Source organism: Strix aluco, chromosome 38 (assembly GCF_031877795.1).
Source record: "Strix aluco isolate bStrAlu1 chromosome 38, bStrAlu1.hap1, whole genome shotgun sequence".
In the NCBI taxonomy this organism is placed as follows: domain Eukaryota; kingdom Metazoa; phylum Chordata; class Aves; order Strigiformes; family Strigidae; genus Strix; species Strix aluco.
Window position 1 is genome coordinate 94,951 of NC_133968.1, and position 19,300 is coordinate 114,250.

General features: G+C 48.2%; 1 protein-coding gene across 9 annotated transcripts in view; it reads right to left on the minus strand.

Moving 5' to 3' along the window:
- BRD4 (bromodomain containing 4) overlaps positions 1-19,300 on the minus strand; it is an 81,381-nt gene that overhangs the window by 37,075 nt on the left and 25,006 nt on the right. For 8 of the 9 annotated variants that reach the window (XR_012621281.1, XM_074810625.1, XM_074810624.1 and 5 more), the window contains 4 exons: positions 10,649-10,765; positions 7,688-8,006; positions 4,378-4,515; positions 2,087-2,222 (listed from right to left, as the gene is read on the minus strand). Coding sequence is in view for 8 of the 9 variants with exons in the window: in XM_074810625.1 (XP_074666726.1) it covers positions 2,087-2,222; positions 4,378-4,515; positions 7,688-8,006; positions 10,649-10,668 (613 nt within the window). In the remaining variant the exon portion in view is untranslated. Of the gene's footprint in view, positions 1-2,086; positions 2,223-4,377; positions 4,516-7,687; positions 8,007-10,648; positions 10,766-11,629; positions 11,776-19,300 lie in introns of all 9 variants that reach the window. The other variant, XM_074810622.1, reaches the window with a different exon arrangement.

Below are 19,300 nucleotides of genomic sequence, written 5' to 3' on the forward strand. Positions count from 1 at the left end.
AACGTGTTCTGAAAATGGTATGAAGACCCTCTTCGTAGAAAGGTGACGACTGTCAGTAATAAATCGGGGAAGACTTGGAGGATTTAGTGACGGAGCGCTCTCGGTTTGCCCTCGCCGCCCGGGCGATGGCAGCACGCGGAGGTTTTCTCTGCCAGCTGCTACTGAGGACGTTCAACAGCAACTACCCGAGTCCCGTTTCTTCTCTATCACCCCACAACTGGTCCCCAAACCCTTCGAGGGTTGATCCTCGAGCTCCCTGGACCACTCCTGCTGATTTTCCAGTAAACCTTGAAAAAATAACCCGTTGGGATCCCAGCACCACCAGTCTGAGGCTGAGAGGAGAGACACGAGGATTCGAGGGCTGCGGGACGCTCGCGCCCGCTCACAGGCAGGAAATACGGTCAAAGCAGCTTTTTTTTGGTGACACAAGCTCAGGGACGCTCCTGCACGTGACGTTTTCCTTGGTCTCACACGGCGTTTGGGTTAAAAGAATGAGAACGATACAAGATCCGAGGTGAGAGCTGTTTAAATGAAGAAGAGGATCTCGAAACGTCTGATGAGGTGCTGCTGAGATCCAGTCCCGGCCGGGATGTTCTCAACCCCTCAAAGAACGATCTGACGGTGTCAGTGGGTGACGCTGAGCCTGGCAAATGGTTGATATCCCCCCAAAATGAGCTAATAAAATCCTTGAGGCACAAAGAGGGGAATCAAAGGGCTATTTTACCTCCAGCAGCAGTCACATCTATGGGCACTTACGGTGTCCACAGTTATGGATGTGAAAAACTGGAGAAGAGTCACAGAAGAGCTGTAAAGAACTAGAAGACTGGAAAAAATTCCTCACAGCGAAAAAATCTGATTCTTACGGAGAACCCAGATTCACAAACAGCCTTCAACATAACGAAGTTATTTAAAGAGGAGACGGTGCTGCAGAGCTCAGACCAGAGACGTATCAGGAAAATCCCCAACCTGGCAGCTGGCTGGCGCGCTCCTCCTCTGAAGTGCCAGCAGAGATTTTTTTTTTTTTTTTTACTCTATATTAAATGTTTTCCTACGAGACAGACCGTAAATAAATTAATCGGTGGTTGAACTGCGCTTTTGTATGATGTAGTAGAGAGAGGATTGCATTACATGAGCAAAATGGTACCTTTGGATCCTGTAAATTATTAATCTGGGAGCAAAGTTTCAAAAAAAAAAAAAAAAAATCTTTCACATTAACATAAAGTCTTGGAGCAACAGATACAAATACACATCGTCGTTTTACTGATTTATAACCTTAAATATGGTTTAAAATGCTGCGGTTCAACTTTACGCAGAGCCTAAAGCGTGCAGGTTAGTATTTCAGCCCTGAAAAAGAGCAAGATAAGGGAAATTAATCAGCCTGGCCGCAAAAAAAAAAAAGGCATTTCTGGGATTCTGGCCGTCTGGGATCACTGCACGAGGTGAAATCATCTTCGGGGAGCGGCGTTCCACCTCGCTTGGGGCAACACATCCCTTCGGAGGGCGGTAAGCTCGTCAGGCATCATTATCTACCCCCAGTCGCTGCAAAATTAGTAAATGAAGTAAATGTGGGAATTGTAACTTGAGGAAGTTCTCCGGAGGACAGCGGTGGGTGGCGATGCCCAGAACTGATCCAGACGCTCTCCGCAGCGGGATTCCCCCGCCGGGCTGTGGCCGTGGCGCTGCACTCGGTTCCTCTGGCGTCCCCGATGCTTTTCGAACACAACGCGGCTTTTTGATGACAGCGAGGCCATCCGGGAGGCCGTGAAAAGCAGCTGGGAAACTCAAAAAGGTCTGACAGAACTGAATCTGCGCGGCTTTCGAACCGCTGCGCTTTACCCTTGAGGTGTTGTCAGGGATATTTCATCATCTGGGCTCCCCGACAGCAGGAATTAAACAGTTTCACTGTTTTAGACTCGCTACACAATAAAGCCGGCGCTGACCACGGCGATCCCATGGCAGGACGGCTGGGTTTAATTAACACCCCAATTAAACACCCCCATTTACGAAGGTCCAGGGCTGGCGGCCAGGACGGCGCAGGAAGCTGAGCGCCGTTTCACCGTGAACACCGCAGGAACACGCGTCATACCTGCTTCCTTCCTCGCTCGTCCTCTGCCTTTCGTCTGGGCTATAACGATTTCCGTTTCCTCCTGGGTCATTTCGGAGATTTTCTGCAGGAAAAGCTTTTCTAGAGCTTCTGCCATTAAGACTATGTCATCCCCTGGCTGGAGGAAAACCAGATACGATAAATTAGGCAAATATGGAGATATACACCTTTATATAAATATATATATATGAAATTTCTCTCTGAAAATATTCCCAGAGAGACAACTCTGTATTTTCACCCTCCGTCGTGCAGCGGGAAGGCGTATGGAAATCTGTCCCAGGCGCCAAACACACGGACAAATCCTCACCCTAAAGCCTTTATATTTTATAGGTAAAACCAGACAATGGGCACCAAGGAGATGTATCGGAGAATAAACCCACGCGAGGTGCTACCTGCATGCGGCAAAAGCTATTTTCTGAATGAAGGGAGGAAGTAAAAGAGGGGAAAAGGGGAAAAAGGAAGAGTTGGATTAACGCCAGCTGGTCATTTCCACCACGCGAGATCCTCCCGACTTGGTGGGACTCATGGGAGAGGTCTCTGCGGAGAGCATCGGGGTAGGGGGTAAGAAGAGCTCGGCACGGGCTCGCAAGGAAATTTCCTGCCTGAAGAAGGAGGTTTTTAAGGAGGAAGCTGAGTGTTGGGATCTTTGACAAGGAGAGGACGGCACGGAGCAGCTCTTACGGACCCGGAGGAGAAGCCTGGATTTGCAAAGGTCAAGGCGAACAGAAAGGATGAGACCTGCCCAGGGCAGCCTGCAGCACCGCAGGTGAGAAGAGACCAAGAGATACGAAGGTTTGAAGCTGTTTTGTGGACAGCCACGGGCAGGCAGCCACAGCACGAGAGGACGGATTGACGTGAAGATGCTAAACCGACAGCCAGCGCTGTCACGACATGGCGACGCCGGGAGAAGGCAGCTCTGGCTCCGCCATCGGCACGAGGACGGTTAAAACCGCGCTGGCCCGTCGGACGGCACGTCCAAACCTGCCTGGCTGATGGTCTGAAGGCTCCATGAGGTCCACGGGGATGTTTCTTAGATGCTTTTTTGCCTTCCAGCCTGGAGGAGACCAGGGGAAGATCAGGCAGAAAGCTGGCAGGGGAAAGACACCATGGTGGGAGACTTTCAAGGCGTAGATGAGTAATTTGAAGCCTTTAAGGGTCTACCCTCGCTCAAGTTGCGTCACGTTGGCTCAAACCAGAAAGGACAACGGCCAAGGAGATGGTTTTGAAGGACCAAAATTGTGAACGACTATTTATTTGGAACAAACTAGAAAGGTCTTGTGCAATATTTCTGAGAGGAGGAGGGGGAAAAAAAGGTCAAAGCACACGAAGGTGAAGTAACGGGGATGGAGAGAAAAGACTCGTGAAAACGAGGAGGGCATAAACCGAACAGGAAGAGAAACACTTGGGCAAGCGGTGGAAAGGGTGGACAAGGCTGGAGGGTCCAACCACGTATCAATGACTTTAAGGACAGCAGTAAACCCCTCGTTTGTGTTTGTGGCCCTTTTGCTACTCAAGAAGCTAACGAGCGAGCGTCTTGTGCTCAGTCCAGCCTGGTATCACCCCAAGAACCTCCTCCAAGTCTCCAAGCTCCACCACCACCCCCAGAGATTGGCCACCACCGGCCACTGTCCCACCACCACCATTTGTGGAAATGCCCGGGGATGCTCCTCATCCCTCCAGATATTCTTTCCTGCATGCCAGGAGGTTGCACAACTGTTTATAAAATGGTTGCTGGGATGTTTCTCGCTGTCTGCAGGGGAATCTTCTACGAGGTCAAGGTCAGCCATGACAAACTCTATGTGCTACTCTGTATGTCCCTGCTTTTTTTTTTTTTTTCCCTAGCAGATTTCTGAGTTTCAAACAGCCTGAGTCAGCTTCTTAACAAAGCCAGAGCAAAGACAAAGCACAGATCTGCTTCTCAAGTATTTGATGTTATCAAATTTGTGGCTCTGCTCAAGTCAGACCCTCAGAAAATCTTAAAAAATTCCATTTAAGAATAAAAAAAAAGAAGGAACAATGTCTAGACTGAAGATATCTGTTAATAACTCTTCCGGGAGGGAAGGCTGCTAAGCCAGCCCTGTCTGCTTCTCGCAGCACAGACGTGCCGGAGCTCCCATCGGTTTAATCCCGTTTGTTTGCCTGAAGAAGCTGAGCTCGGCGGTGGTTCCTTTTAAGGACAGCTTGAACATCCCAAGGCCTGCATTTCCATGCTGGTCCAAAGAGGACATGGAAGATTTCCCTTGGAAAAATGCAGATTCGGGAACTTTCCGTACCTTATTGTAGATGTAGCAGTTTGTAAACATCGTGTTAAAATCCTGGATACATTCTTGAGCGTTCCAGTAGTAGTTATTCTCCAAGCGTTTCTTTATTGTTCCCATATCCATCGGAGTTTTAATTATCTTATAATAATCCTGCAAAGGGGAAAAAAAAGGGAGAGGTCAGTGTGGGAACTAAAACATCTGCCAAATCTAAGGACCGGGATTCCTCTATCTCAGCCCCGGACCCACCTCAGGGAGAACTTCCAAGCCCAGCAGATATTTGGCTGCCAGACTTCAGCCCCATCAGCCTCTCAGCTGGGATTTTGAATTAAACAGAAGGACAAACCTTTGGTAGAGGAGTAATTTAGCCCCAGGGGCACCAAACTGTCCCAACTCTGGGTTTACAGTTGACAACGGAGCCAAGTAATTCCTAAAAACGTTCTGGAAAATGAACGATCCTTCGCAAGAGGTCACACGCTTAACGCAGCGACGTGAGAACGGGGAGATCAGATTTATTACAGCCCCTTAAACGCAGCCGCGTTCATACAGAAGAAGGTGTTTCTGTTTTTAGGTGTAATGTTGAGGGAAAAAAAAAAAGTCTGGAAACGCCACTGCTATAGAGCCGGCGCTCTCCACGTGCGACAGGGAGCTCGTCCCTGCTGTGAAGAAATTAAATAAGCTAATGCTTGGGTAATAATTATAGATTTAGAGCTATTATGTCTTAAAGGTAAAACAGAGAAGTGGGTGTTACGCAGAAACATCCCTCTCAAGGGAGGGAGGGAACCAACCTCTTCTGGTGGGAGCTGGAAGGGTCCAAACCAGACACGCAGCAGAAAAGATGTTGCTGAGTTACTACAATCAATGAGCTCGAAATGACGCTACGGTTTTTGTTCGCTCTTTGGGTTTTGTTCTAAATTCTCCCGGTGACGGCGCCCAGGCTGCGGCAGGGAGCAGGCAGGGGGAAGGGCTGCCCCCTTCCCTTTCCCGTCCTTGCAACGCCGCCCCGGCGCAGCAGAAGGTTTCTGTGCTCGTTTAGGGTCGTAGAATCACTGAGGTTGGAAAAGATCTTGAAGATCATTAAGTCCAACCGTTAACCCAGCGCTGCCGAGCCCACCCTAAACCACGTCCCTAAGCACCACGTCTCCACGGTGACTCAACCCCATCCCAGTGCTTGACAACCCTTTGGGTGAAGCAATTTTTCCTACTATCCAACCAAAACCTCCCCTGGCGCAACTCAAGGCCGTTTCCTCTCATCCTATCACTTGGGAGAAACGCTCAACCCCCACCTCACCTCAACCTCCTTTCAGGTCCTTGTAGCGAGTGGTAAGGTCCCCCCTGAGCCCTTTCCTCCAGACTAAACCCCCCCAGTCGCTCCAACATTCTCTAGACCCTTCTCCTTGGTCTCCAGACCCTTCACCAGCGTCGCTGCCCATCCCTGACCACACTCCAGCACCTCAATGTCTTTGCTGTAGCGAAAGGCCCAAACCTGGACACAGAATTTGAGGTGTGGCCTCACCAGCACCGACAAACCCTCCCCCAGTCCTGCTGGCCACTCTATTCCTGACACAAGCCAGGGTGCTGTTGGCCTTCTTGGCCACCTGGGCGCTGGCTCTTGACCAACACCCCCAGGGCCTTCTCCACCCAGCAGCTTCCCCAGGGCAGGTCCCGGCACTGGGCCTGGTTCAACCTCGGCCCATCGGTTCAGCCTGGGCAGATCCCTCCAGATCAACCCTCCCGCCCAACTGGGCGCCATCTGCAAACTCCATTCCCTCGATTTACTACAAATTAACTTAAAATTGGCGTCCTTTACGAAATGACTCGTGTGTTGTGGATTGTTGCTGGAGGAGACAAAGAAAAGATTCCATCTATCTGGACCCAAAAGTGGTCATGGTAGTAACACAGTAGGTGAGGCCGAACAGGTCTCGGAATGGGAAAGATCCGACCAAAACCCGTATTTCTCAGACCCTGGCAAGGACAGGAATTCTTAAATTGGACCAAGTTGCTGTCCCAGGGCCGTGGGATATTTAACTCTGAGAGGGATGCGAGGCACGAGAGGCACAGCCGTCGCCTGAGTACTCAGAGGCTCCATGAAAGGCTCCGAGAGTTTTCACCTCCAAAAAAGACTCGGCTGACGAAGCAGCGGAGATCACGTGGGCTGGGCCCAAGTCAACAGATGGTTTGCTCTGATGCTTAAAAATTTTGGGGGCTTAATAATTTCTGGTGCTTAGAAAGTTTTGGTGCTTAACTTTTGGTGCTTAATCATTTTTGGTGCTTAATAATTTCTGGTGGTTGATAACTTTTGGTGTTTAGTAAGTTTTGGTGCTTAACTTTTGGTGCTTAATAATTTCTGGTGCTTAACATTTGCTTAATAGTTTTTGGCACTTCATTTTCAATGCTTAATTTTTGGTGTTTAATAATTTTCGGTGATTAACTTCTGGTGCTTGGTAATTTCTGGTGCTTGGTAATTTCTGGTGCTTAACTTTTGCTGCTTAATTTACGGCACTTAAATTCTGGTGCTTAATTTTTGATGCTTAATAGTTTTTGGAGCTTATTAAATTCTGGTACTTAGTAACTTCTGGTGCTTAAAAATTTTTGGCACGTAACTTCTGGTGCTTAATTTTTGGTGCTTAGTATTTTTGGCGCTTAATAATTTTTGGTGCTTAGTATTTCTGGTGCTTGATAATTTTTGGTACTTAATAATCTCTGACGCTTGGCTAGGGGACAGAGGACAGCACACTCACCCTCCCTGACTCCTGAAATATTATTCCTATTTAATTCTCCGTGTGCCAGTGGAAAGAGGAGGGTGATAAAAGGCAAAGCAGTAGCTGAGCCACTGGAGATTCCTCCTCGTGTGTGTATTTTCTAAAAGATCACGGAATCATTTGGGTTGGAAAAGACCCTTAAGATCATCAAGTTCAACCATCAGATTGAGTCCAACTGTTAGATCAAGTCCAACCATCAGATCATTGAGTCCAACCATCCATCGAGTCCAACCGTCAGATCATCGAGTCCAACCGTCAGATCATCGAGTCCAACTGTCAGATCATCGAGTCCGACCGTCAGATCATCGAGTCCGACCGTCAGATCATCGAGTCCGACCGTCAGATCATCGAGTCTGACCGTCAGATCATCGAGTCCGACCGTCAGATCATCGAGTCCGACCGTCAGATCATCGAGTCCGACCGTCAGATCATCGAGTCCAACTGTCAGATCATCGAGTCCACCCATTAAAGTCGGATTTGGTAATTTCAGGAGAAGGTGCCAGACCCGACCGGTCTCACTCCTTCACTGAAAACCATCGCCTGGTCTCTCCACCTCTACTTACAGGGAGGTTGAGCTTGACGGCGTCCACGGGCTGCTGGAAAGGCCACGCAAACTGGTGCTTCCATAGCGTCTTCAGCACCACCTTGAGCAGATACTGCAGCTGGTTGGTCTGTCGCTTGGGTTTGTTGGGGTTGGAGGTCTCCGGCGGAGGGGGATTAACGCCTACAGCACTGCCTTGTTGGGGTTGAGCCTGTGACTGCGTCGTAGACATTTGGGTGGTTTCTAGTCCATCCCCCATTACCGGCAAATTTCTCAGTCTCGTTCCAGGGCCGCTCTCCGTCGACATGCTATTGATCCCATTGCATTCCTCACCGGACACCCTGCAAAACAAGGAGAAGGGAGAGGAGGTCACTTCAATCCCAGGCTTTCGGTTCAAAAATAAAATAAACCGGCTTAAAAATAAACCCGACCTCCGCCAGACTAGCTCGGGCAACTAGACCCTGCAGCCTTGCTCGTGTAGTGACAGCGCTGTCACAACAAATGGCGTCAGCGCTCTGCGTCCCGGGGTAAGAAAAGATATTCTGAGGCAATTTGCTGTCTCCTCCACGCCAGGCGCCAGTGTTGCCTCTCCGCCCCTTAGCGAGCGTCAGTTTTATCCCTGTTCTTGCCTAATCTGGTCAAGAAGGACTCCAGTGGTCTCCATGAAGAGCCTCTGTTGCCTCTAAATGAGGCTCTAATGGGCAAAGCTCGGCAGGTACCAGCTTCAGCTCCAGGGTTGAGTTTGCCAACACCGGAAAGAGAAGCTAAATTGGTGTTGGCCAACTCTTCGCTCCAACTAAAGGAGCACAGGGCGTCTCATTTACCTCCCTGCAGCCTCTCAGTACTCCCCACCCCACCCCCATGGGTCAGCTCGCCCCAATTTAATGCCAAAGTCTCTCTTTTAGGAGAACGTTGAGCTTCTGCGGGATGCTTCAGCTGAACCCCATGCAGTGGACAGACCCACGTTTAATTCATACTATCTGCTTTCGGTAGATAATAACTTTAAGTACTAATCTAGGAGAAAATTTAGGTAGATAATATTTAGGTAGATCATCTAGATAGATAATCTAGGTAGATAATCTTTAGGTGGTTAATTCAGGTAGATAATAACTTTAGGTAGATAATCTTTAGGTAGATAATTTAGGTAGATAATCTTAAAAGTAGTTAATTTAGGTAGATAATCTTTAGGTAGTTAATTTAGGTAGATAATCTAGGTAGAAAATTTAGGTAGATAATATTTAGGTAGATCATCTAGATAGATAATCTAGGCAGATAATCTTTAGGTAGTTAATTTAGGTAGACAATCTAGGTAGGTAATAACTTTAGGTAGATAATCTTTAGGTAGATAATCTTAAAAGTAGGTAATTTGGGTACATAATCTTTAGGTAAGTAATGACTTCAGGTAGTTAATTTAGGTAATCTAGGTCGAAAATTTAGGTAGATAATCTTTAGGTAGATCATCTAGATAGATAATCTTTATGTAGTTACTCTAGGTAGATAATCTAGGTAGATAATAACTTTAGGTAGTTAATTTAAGTAGATAATTTAAACTTCAGTAGATAACCTACGCAGACAACCTCTAGGTAGATAATTTTTAGGTAGATCATCTAGGTAGATAATCTTAAAGATTTTGGTAGATAATCTTAAAGCAGGTGATTTAGGTAGATTGTTTAGCTAGACAATCTTCACGTAGCTAATTTAAATATCATTCTGAAGACCAGAAACTAGGGAAAAAAGGCCTTTCTGCTGAGCCTACGGATGTATTTCAGAGCTCTCCACAGACCACACGCAGCCCGTCCGTCGTCTTTAAGCTGCAGCTGCGTGAAGGGGTCCCCACCGAGCCAGGACCAGCCGCCACGGGCCGGCGGCTTCACCACCACCACGCGGTGAATCCCACCCTCGCCGGGCGTGTGGGACCTTCCCCGTGTCGAGACACCCTGCGTGCCGCGCGTCCTTCGTCTAGTTTAACGCTGAGCGCGTGCAGCACACGTTAAGCTTAAGACATGCAGCTATTAATTAGAGAAACCCACGATGTATCGGGTGAGATGAACTAAGAGCCTCGTTATTCACCAGTTTCGAGTGACACCCGGGGGAAAGTGAGGAAGACAAGATCTCCCATCCTCCACTCGTGGGGTTATCAAGTGCTTTCTCAGCTGGGGGGCAGAACTGATTTGGTTTAGGACTTGCCAGCCCTGTGTGATCTGGAAAAAACCCCACTGGGCGCCGAGGCGTTAACCTCGGCAGAGCAAACCTCTGCACGTACACCCGGCCCTGAGTGGGTATAGAAATATTTATCTGTCTGTATACGCTCCCGACAAGCGTCTGGCCACGGGTTTGGGGTTTTATTCTGATGCCGCAGAGCAGCCCCGTGTCTCTGGCCGTGGTCTGGGCGCGCAGACACGTCTCCGCACGTCCCGCAGCAAAGGACGAAGAGGCGGAGAGATGAAGCGTCTGGGCGATTTTATCTGCTACGTCCCTCAACTCCTTCCGAGTCCCCGTAAAACCTCAGCCAGTCTTAAACCCCTGCTTAAAGTCTGCCTGGCCTAGAAGTAACACCGACCAACTAATACACGAGGGCAACAGTTTGGTCTTTAGATGATGGGTTTTAACTTTTCGAGCGAGTTGAAGCATCGCTCGCGCGGCGAGGTCGCTGCGGCAGACTCCCTTCGCTCCCCGGGGAGGTTTTACCCCTGTGGATACAGGAGTGTGACGCCCTGTGAAACCTCTCTACTCCCAGCTTTCATTGGGCTCCTGCTTTTCGTCCCCGTTTTAGCTCTCTGCAGGGGAGATCTGACTCAAAACACAACATTGGAGGCAATCTGGATTTCCCTCTCTTGCAAAATTCACGGAATTTTGCTTGGGGGAGGTGCTGATTCCTCTAGGTTGGGTGCGAAAGGAGGGATCTGAGTGATAAAACTGGTTTTATCAAGTGGCGGCCAAGCAAAAGGAATCCCTCTTTACTCACTGCAAGGGGCTACATTACCTTGTAGGATACATTGCCATAAAATTTTGCCCCAGAAAATGATGCAGAGTCAGAAGTTGCTTGGCTTGTCCATCTATCTTCCGTGGCTTCAGGCACAAATGCCTTTAGATACTGTATCTGATGAAACAAACAAAGCAATTAATCTGAGGCATCGACCCGAGGCACCAGCAATGAAGGCTACCTCGAGAACTCGACATTTTTTAACGTACAGCAACAATCCAGCAAAGCAAAGGAGCCTACGGACACCTGCAAACACGAGCCACCTACGGAAAAACGAGGAACCGGCACCGGTATTGAAGTTTTTCCCAGGTATTTTTCCACCTTTAAGGCAAGGTCCTGCCTGAAATTCAGCATTTCAAGGACTGCGACCGCCTGATTTCCTTCTGCTCCCTCTTAGTACAATAGATCTCCCAGAACCAGCCGGAAGAGGAAGTCAAAGAGTCTATTTTAGTGGTTTTTTAAAAGGGAAAATATTTCATCATCGGTTTAATTTCTTCCTCTTCCACTTAAAAGCGACGGCTCTGCCTGCCCGTCCAGGCAGTTCAGTATTTATAGCAGATTTACCCTTCTCATGTATCTTATTTATCACTTATTTAATTTATCACGTCTCTTCTTCGCTGTCTCCCTGCTCCTTTGGAAGGATCCTACCAGTCTCCTCTTGCCTTTTCAAACTCAAGCGACTCTTTTTTTAAGGGATTAGCTGGAAATACACCAATTTACACCTTTTTTCTCCTCTCCCCCCCAATAAAAGGACACTTTGACTCTCGCCCCCGCGCTAGCAGTTGGGTTACGTCTCCTCTCGTACGTTATCGCACCACCTGTGTGCCAAAATATCAGGAAAAAAAACAGAAAAATTCAATTTTAACAGTTTTTCAGCCCGTCTCGATGGGCCAAGGGTTCACAGCCCGATTTCAGCTGACGGCAAGCGCAGTCCTGCCCCAAACAGCATCGCCCCAACTCATCCCCGGCCTCATTTCTCACCAGAAATGCGGGTATCGCCGCTGTGTGCACGCTCGGGGGGTTCCCAGGAAAAAAAATACAATTATTGGTATGAAGAAACTTCTCTGACATGGAAGAGAAATGGTGGGGAGTTCAAAGACATTGGGTTTGACAGATCCGTGTCTGCTCTGCGGGGAACAATGAAAACGAAGAGCTGCAGGATGGAGAACGTAAACCTACGTTTTACTGCAAAGTGTAATTATAAATTTATTCTATATTATAGACAGATGCTACTTTAGGGCTTTCTTAATCTATAAAGTGCTGCTTTTGGGGTTTTTAAAATCTGTATTATAGATTAGAAATCTAATCTGCATTAGATTAGGCTAGAAATCGAAACTGTGTTACAGATAGTGCTACGTTCAAATTTACTTAATCTAGAGATTAAAGTGGCGCTGCCTCCAGGCTTCCTTAATCTAATCTCTATTCTAGATTAGAAATCTGAATTCTATAAATAAAAAAATCTAATCTGTATTATCAATTGTGCTAGAGATAGTGCTACGTTTCGGTTTTCTTAATTTCTGAGGTTTAAGAAAACCCAAACGTAGCACCACCTTTATCTACAGATTAAGAAAATAATTAATAACTAATCTGTACATTAAGAAAACCCACACGTAGCACCACCTCAAGATTTGGGGACCAGATCCCCCTCGTTAACCGCACTGGGAAGAGCCAGACCGACGTGCCCCAGCTCCACCTTCTCATCCAGCTGAATTATTCATGGCAACGTGGGGAAAAAAAAAATCAGGAAAACCGCTTACTTGATTACTGCGATTAACGTTTACACGCTTCGTTAGGCAAAGGGATAAACGAGATGCGGGAGGACAGGCCCCACCGGGAGCGTATCTAGCACGGAGAGGTTCAAATTCACCGGGATCACGCTCCCGGCGTTTGGTTGGATCCACGTGATTTTAATGCCGCCTGCCAAAAAAAATCCGTCTTTTTTTTTTTTTTTTTCCCCCGGGGAAGAGGCGGGAAGGGAAAGGGCTGTAATGAGGCGCGGGAGCCAGCAGAGGGAACTGCCAGGCCAGGAGGAGACCAAAACCTGCAGGAAGAACCTCTCCTTCTTCTACCCTAAAGCTGAGCTGGGGGAGACAGGGATGGCGGGGAGCGAAGATGGTATTGGGGGAAAAAACGGAGAAATCGGTCAGGAAAATTCACTGTATGAATGGGATAAAAGGGAACGTGGCCACGGGTGTGGAGGAGGAGGTCAGCTCCAGGGGACACCCCAGGTGGGACCGCCCACGGCGGGCAGAGGAAGCACAGGAGGATAAAGTCGGTGGCTTTGCCAGGTGCGAGGCCGCGGTCGGGAAGCAGAAAGCGGAGAAGCCCCTCGCTCTGCCGAGGGAAAAACAAAGCGACACGGGCAAAGCCTGAAGATGGAAGGAGAGATCGTGGGCACGATCGGTTTGGGATGGCAGCAGGCGCCAACGCTCACCTAAAAACGAAAGCAAGAGTATTTTTGAGTTGAAAAGTGGGAAAAATTAATAACCGGGAACACACAGTGCGGCTGTCCCAGCACCAGCCTCCGAAAAACATCCTGGGAGGGGAAAAAAAGATCTGACGATGTGAAGGGGGTGGTATATGCAAGAAAACGCTGCTTTTTTTTTGGGCCGATGGATTCTTTCAGGCTGGCTTAAAGAGGCACGTGCTTGAGACTGAAATAAGAGGCAGATCCGCGTGAGCAAGGCTGATGGAAAAGAAACTCCATCGAGGATTCGCTTGATGGGGGCTGGACCCATCGAACGGGGAAACCTGACGGTGACTCTACCACCCACCTTAAAGCAGCGACCGAGAAAAATCCTGAGATCTGACCATGAGAGTGGCTGCATTTGCAAGAAACCACCCTAAATGCTCCTTCTCTCTTGCCTCAGCCTAAACAAAAAGATTAATTAATTAGCAGGAATTAATCTTAAAAAAAGATAAATGTTATCAAATAATAAAGTGATTTTGTAGGGGTTCTTTAAACTTTTGAAATTATACTGGATGGCGCCCGGCGCTGCTGAAGCAGAAAAAGTTTTTGATTTGATTCTGAATTAGTGATTTTGGTGACGTTTAACTAAGGATGTCAAAGCCAACTATTTCCACGGCACAGACAGCCCGACGCAGGTTACAGCGACGTCTGCAGCGCTGGATCCATCCCCAGCGACCTTCCTCTTCATTTCAAGAAAACAGAAATACTTAAATCCCACTTTTAGACGACACCCGAGGCTTTAGGATGCTCAAGCAGCAAAACGAAGCTGGTACGGTCTCGCCGGACCGCAGCAGGAAGCTGGGGCAGCGTGGATTATCGACTCGATTTAATCCCAAATCCTGTTTCTGCGCGGAGAACCGGACCGTGCCGCCGCCGCTCCGCTCTCCGCAGTAACGAGGAGCGCGCGCGCACGCCAGAATCAGCCCGATTCGGTGGGAGAGAAGCAAAATTGGCTTCTAAAAATTTCGCAGAAAGAGCGTCGCGTGCAAGAAAGTCCTAAAGATGAAGCCGATCCGCATTTATTCGTGCTCTGGAGCGAGACAATCTGCTCCCCGGGGGTTGTACGTCGGGAAGCGACTGGTATGTACGAAACAAATAGGATTGACGTCGCCCTGCAGTTTGGGGCTGGACGTCTCCCTCCTGTAAATCTCTTGGTTTTCAGTCGTTCCCTGCGGTACTCGCCCCGAAGCGCCGACTCACTCCGCCCGCAGCCTAAAATCAACTTTTCAAACCTTTGCAGCACGCAAAAGCTGGGTTTTAAAGCAAAAATAAAGTGGTGGGTGTGCAGGAGGAGGGGTGAGCTGGAATTGGGTTTGTAAAGGCAAAGCCAAGCCCCAGGATCCAAGCCAGGGACGGCAGCGCAGGAAAAGCGCAGGGCGAGGAAACCTGAAACTGAAATTCATGGTTAAATTGCATCGCGACGGATCTCACCCCAGGATACATTATCTACAAATAGCCTGGAAAAGGCGGCTAGGCTGGAAAATCCAGCAGCTGAAAAGAATAACTAACAAATTTGTGGTGGCCAGCACTCCCTTTAATTCTGCCCCTGCTGAGCCAGGAGACGGGGATCAACGCGTGCAGCGACCATCCCGGGCCTTAAAGGGACAAAAGGGAAGGGAGAGGTGACATTAACGGCCAGTGCCACATCGGACGCTTCCCAACCTCCTCATTTTTATTTTTACGACGTAATAACGGTGGTTTAGGCTGGTTTAGGTGATGCCTCTGGTGAACGCTGCTGGGAAAACGCAGCAGTTCCATCCCAGCCTAAGATGTGGACGTTTAACTGATGTTAAAACTCCACCTGGAGTGTTCCCGGTGCCTGGCCCAGCACGTGCTGCTCCCTGCGGGGGTAATTTTCCAACAAATCAACTTTGCTGCTGAAAGTTTTTCATCCGAAAAGGCCCAAGAAGCGGTTTGCTTCCAGCTCCTGCGTTATTAAGTGCTATTTTTGTTTGTATAGCACAACGAACGTGGGAGAGGATTAAAAAGGAGCATTTGCTCCTCAAGACCTGCTTGGTATCGGTTTAAACCAACGTTTAAATCCCAGCTCAAGGAGTTTCTCTCTCCTGGTCTCCTTCACGCAGCTCCCACCATCCTCAGTTTCAGGAGCCACGTCTCGAAGCCCCAACCTGAGCCAAAAAACCCACTCGAGGGGTAAATTCCCACCCCAAATTCACGCAGGGTGGATGAAATCAATCCTCCCCGTCCCCAAAACTCAACGGCGGCACAAGGATAAAGGCGTCGCATCCACAAGCATCCCGGGAAGAGCAGCTTCACCTCCCGCCTGCCACCAGCGACCTGTCACGAAGCTGCTCAAAAATCCTGGGGGATAAACCAGCGAGAGGTCAGCGCATCCTTCGCTTCTTTCTGGGAAACCTCCTGGAGCGAGAGAGACAAAGCAAAGGGGCTGTTGTCCGTCCGTCCGTCCATCCCAGGCTGACAGCAACAAAGACCTGTGCACACACTATAAAGAAACCTCATAAAACACTCCCGGAGATGGATTAGGACTGGCACGTGCCTCTTTTTCCCCCCTTGAGTCCCTATTTTGCTTTAAAGAGATGCTAATTATCCCCGTTAACGCAGGGAAACAGGGACCGGAGTCCTCCGGGCTCATCCAGAATGAAGAATTACTGCTTCCACCCGGGCACCGATGGTGGGTTAACGAAGGGCAAGTTGGAAAGACCCAAACCAGGGAAGATGTTTGATATTGATGTATTTACACACGAGCAGGGGGGATGAATTAGTTGGAAAATAAGGTGCTGGTGGTGTGTTTGTACTGGAAAACAATTTTTAAGAGGATAAAGGAAAAAGTTGAGCCCTCAAACAGCTGCAAAGTATCTTACAGATGGAGAAGGGAAATCAAGGTAAGAAAAGAAATGAGGGCTCTGCAGAATACGACAAAATCTAAGAAATTTTCCAAGGAGAAAAATACGAAATGAGCTTTTTTCCCTGAGCCACAGATCTACGTTAAAAAAAAAAAAAATATCCCCTACTTCCTAGAGGGGGTAAAATAAAAGTACAAGGTGGTTTATTCTTATTTTTGTAAAAGGTGGTTATGTTTTTATTAAAAGAGAAGATAAAGAGAGGTAGTTGAGATCCTCTTGCCTCCACTAACGCCTCCCGCAAAGCGATTTTAGAGCCTGGCAGCATCATTCTAAGGGTAAAAGGGCGATAACGCCGTGCACAAACACCGAGCTGGCGGCTGCTCCCCTAATCCAGGTCTCAAACTATTTTCTCTCAGTATTTACCAAGTCCAGGCTGAGTTTTGCTGCAGAACACCCAAAGCAGCAGTCAGCAGAAATTACCTGCACGGGCAAGAAATGCACCATCCAAAATATCTTTTATTAATTAGAGGTGGAACAGGAAACTCGTCTCCATCCCTCGTCATTAAGAGCGTTTAGGACTGGATTGGAAAAACCAAACGAGGAGGGCGCAGAGCTCGACCTCATCCCCGAGACCAAGGATAACTCCTTAGCAGCGGTTTGCTCCCGTGGCCACAATTATTTGGGGGGAAAATAAAGCCGCGGGGTGTTGGGAGTGCAGGCGGATTCATTTTGGACTGACACAGGATGTAGCAGGATACTACGAAAAAAAAAAATCCACCTTTTGCATCAAAACTGTAAATTTATGCCACGTTCATTGAATATTTCAGGGTTTAGCTACTGGGGTTATACCACAGCACGGAAGTTTTCTTTAAAAAAAAAAAAAAAAGAGGCACTGAGGATCATTTCTACAGCGCTGCGGATTTTCAAGCAGTCCGGACCTTTCTGTCTCCATCCTACAGCCCATCGAGTGAACTCTGAGTGATTTATCCAAGACATCTCGTCCCCAAATTCCCGGACACAAGGGTGAAAAAGATCCTTTTCTGCTGCCAGGTGCCCGCAGCACAAGCCCCGTTTCTGTGATGCTGAAACACGGTGGGTGCTGCGGTGGATCAAGGGAAGCCCCAGGACCGGTGTCTCCATCATCACGGACCACATTTAGAGGTATTTGACCCTCAATTAGACACCCACATCTAGTGGCGTTGGGGTTTTTTTTTAGTGCAATTCCTCCAAAAAAAGAGATGCCGAAAGTGATGCAGACATTGGTGGATAAAAGAAGAGAGAGAAACCCCACCTTGACCTCTCCCTTTACGTATTAAGGTGTAGAAATAGGTGTTGGTTTTTAAATACTGATTGATAAACACGTAAATTTTAGTCTTGCCTTAAACTCTTTTTGTTTTCCTCCTGCCACTTCGCTCTCCTGGCCAAAACCACTCCAGCTCTCCTTCCCCTGGCAATTTCAGAGCTATTTCTACTCAAAATTATTTTGTGAAAACAGCACAAAAATTCCAAAATAGGATATAGGGTATTTAAAAAGTAAAGCATCTCTTAAATATCACACGAGATCTGAAGGACGACGCCTACCCCGGGTCATACGGGACGCAGCATCCCCGCAGACCTCGATGCTATCGCTGTTTAGCGGCAAATTCTGCAAGAAACGGGACGTTTCACCCCGGGAAATCCAAGGTCAAAGGCTCGAGCTCCTCCGCAGCACGACCACGTTTTCACCAGGCTCTCACAGAAACTCCCTCGGACCAGTCGTGTGACTGCGCAGCGTCACCATCTGTGTTTCTTTATTGCTGTTTCCAGCACAGGAATTACTTTCTTTCTGCACTAAGTTAATTTATTTACATCCAAAGAAAGAGAATGTGCAACCCTTTCCCCGCCACCTCACTTCCCACCTCTGAGCTCTTTGCGTTTTGATTTCTGCTTCATTTTTTAACCGTTTCCTGCCAAAATGGGACCGTGAAACCCTGGCCTGGCAGCCTGCAGTGGCTAGTGGGGGTCCGGTCGCAGAGCCATCGCCCCTCAGCTCCACGGACGATCCCTCTCGTCGGTGCTTTGCACCCGCCGTTCCGTTCTCACGCCGCGAGCAGCGTCGGGGGGAGCGCAAAGGGGATTTTCGTGTTTCCACCTGACCGATTCCGGCAGCCGGGGAGCGCGGGTCCCGCCGCCGGCCAGACGGCTTTGTCTGGACCGGGGCCAGCCCTCCCGCCGCCAGGATCAGCAGCCCTAATCCTCGCTGCCGCGGACGCTGACCTCCACAGCTACCTGCCATGGCTTTTTATTTTTGCCCCCCTCTACCCACGTGGATGTTATCCCAGCGTTTCCTGGCTGGTTTTAGCTCCGCTGGCGCCTTTTTGTGCCCCGCGGGACGCGTTGGGGTCGGACTCTGCCAGCGCTTCCCCTCCACACCCTAAATGCAGCACGTTTCCACACCAGAAGAGTTTTATTTATTTTTGTGCCCTAAACCACGGGGCTTCCCTCTGCTTTTCGGGACATCCCCGCAGCTCAGACAGCAAGAAAAACATCTTCATTTAAGTTTATTCCTTTATCCCCACTATTTTTTGTGGGGAGAGTCTATTTCTAGGCTCATTTTTCCATGGCTCAAAGGAAAAAGAGACAACATTAAAGTGGAATTTGAGCAGTTTTAAGCTGATAAAACCTTAAAAAGCCACAGAACACGTGGGTTTGCACGACAACTTCACAGCAAGAAGTCCCTGTTACAAAAACCATCCACACCATAAAGATTTTGCTGTATTTCAAAGAGCAGAGCGTAACCAACTTTTATTGATTACTCTCCTCCAATATTATTACAAAACTATTGATTAGAAAGTTAGGCTGGACAGATTAAGCAGCAGGAGACACCCAGAGGTGGTTTTGGGTAGAATTAGGGTTTTATACATTATTTTACCGCAGATGTTTAAGGACAATGGGTGTATAAACTGGCACATAAATGATCTGAAACTTAAAGTAGCTCATGTTTGGTTCAGGCTCCCAGTTTTAAGGCAGTTTTGGAGCGACAGAAAATTCTCAGTGAATATTTTATCAGCTTTTCTCCCCTGGCTCAGCACAGTTGTATGTTTTAGTTTACAACTCAAATAAATCCTCTTTGCACCCACGTGCAGCTTCCAAGATAACACTGGGCCAGCTCCTTTTCTGCTGAAAAATGAATGATCCCAGAAAGAAAAAACCCACATTTGTAAAGGGTGATTTATACCAGAACTATTTGCTATCAAAGTTAAGCTAGACTTAAGGGATGAAGAGCCACTGCCTTAACCCTAAACTGCCCCCATCCTGTGGGATCAACGGGGATGTCCCAGCACCACCAAGTGACAGGGCCTCTGTCCAAGATCTAGA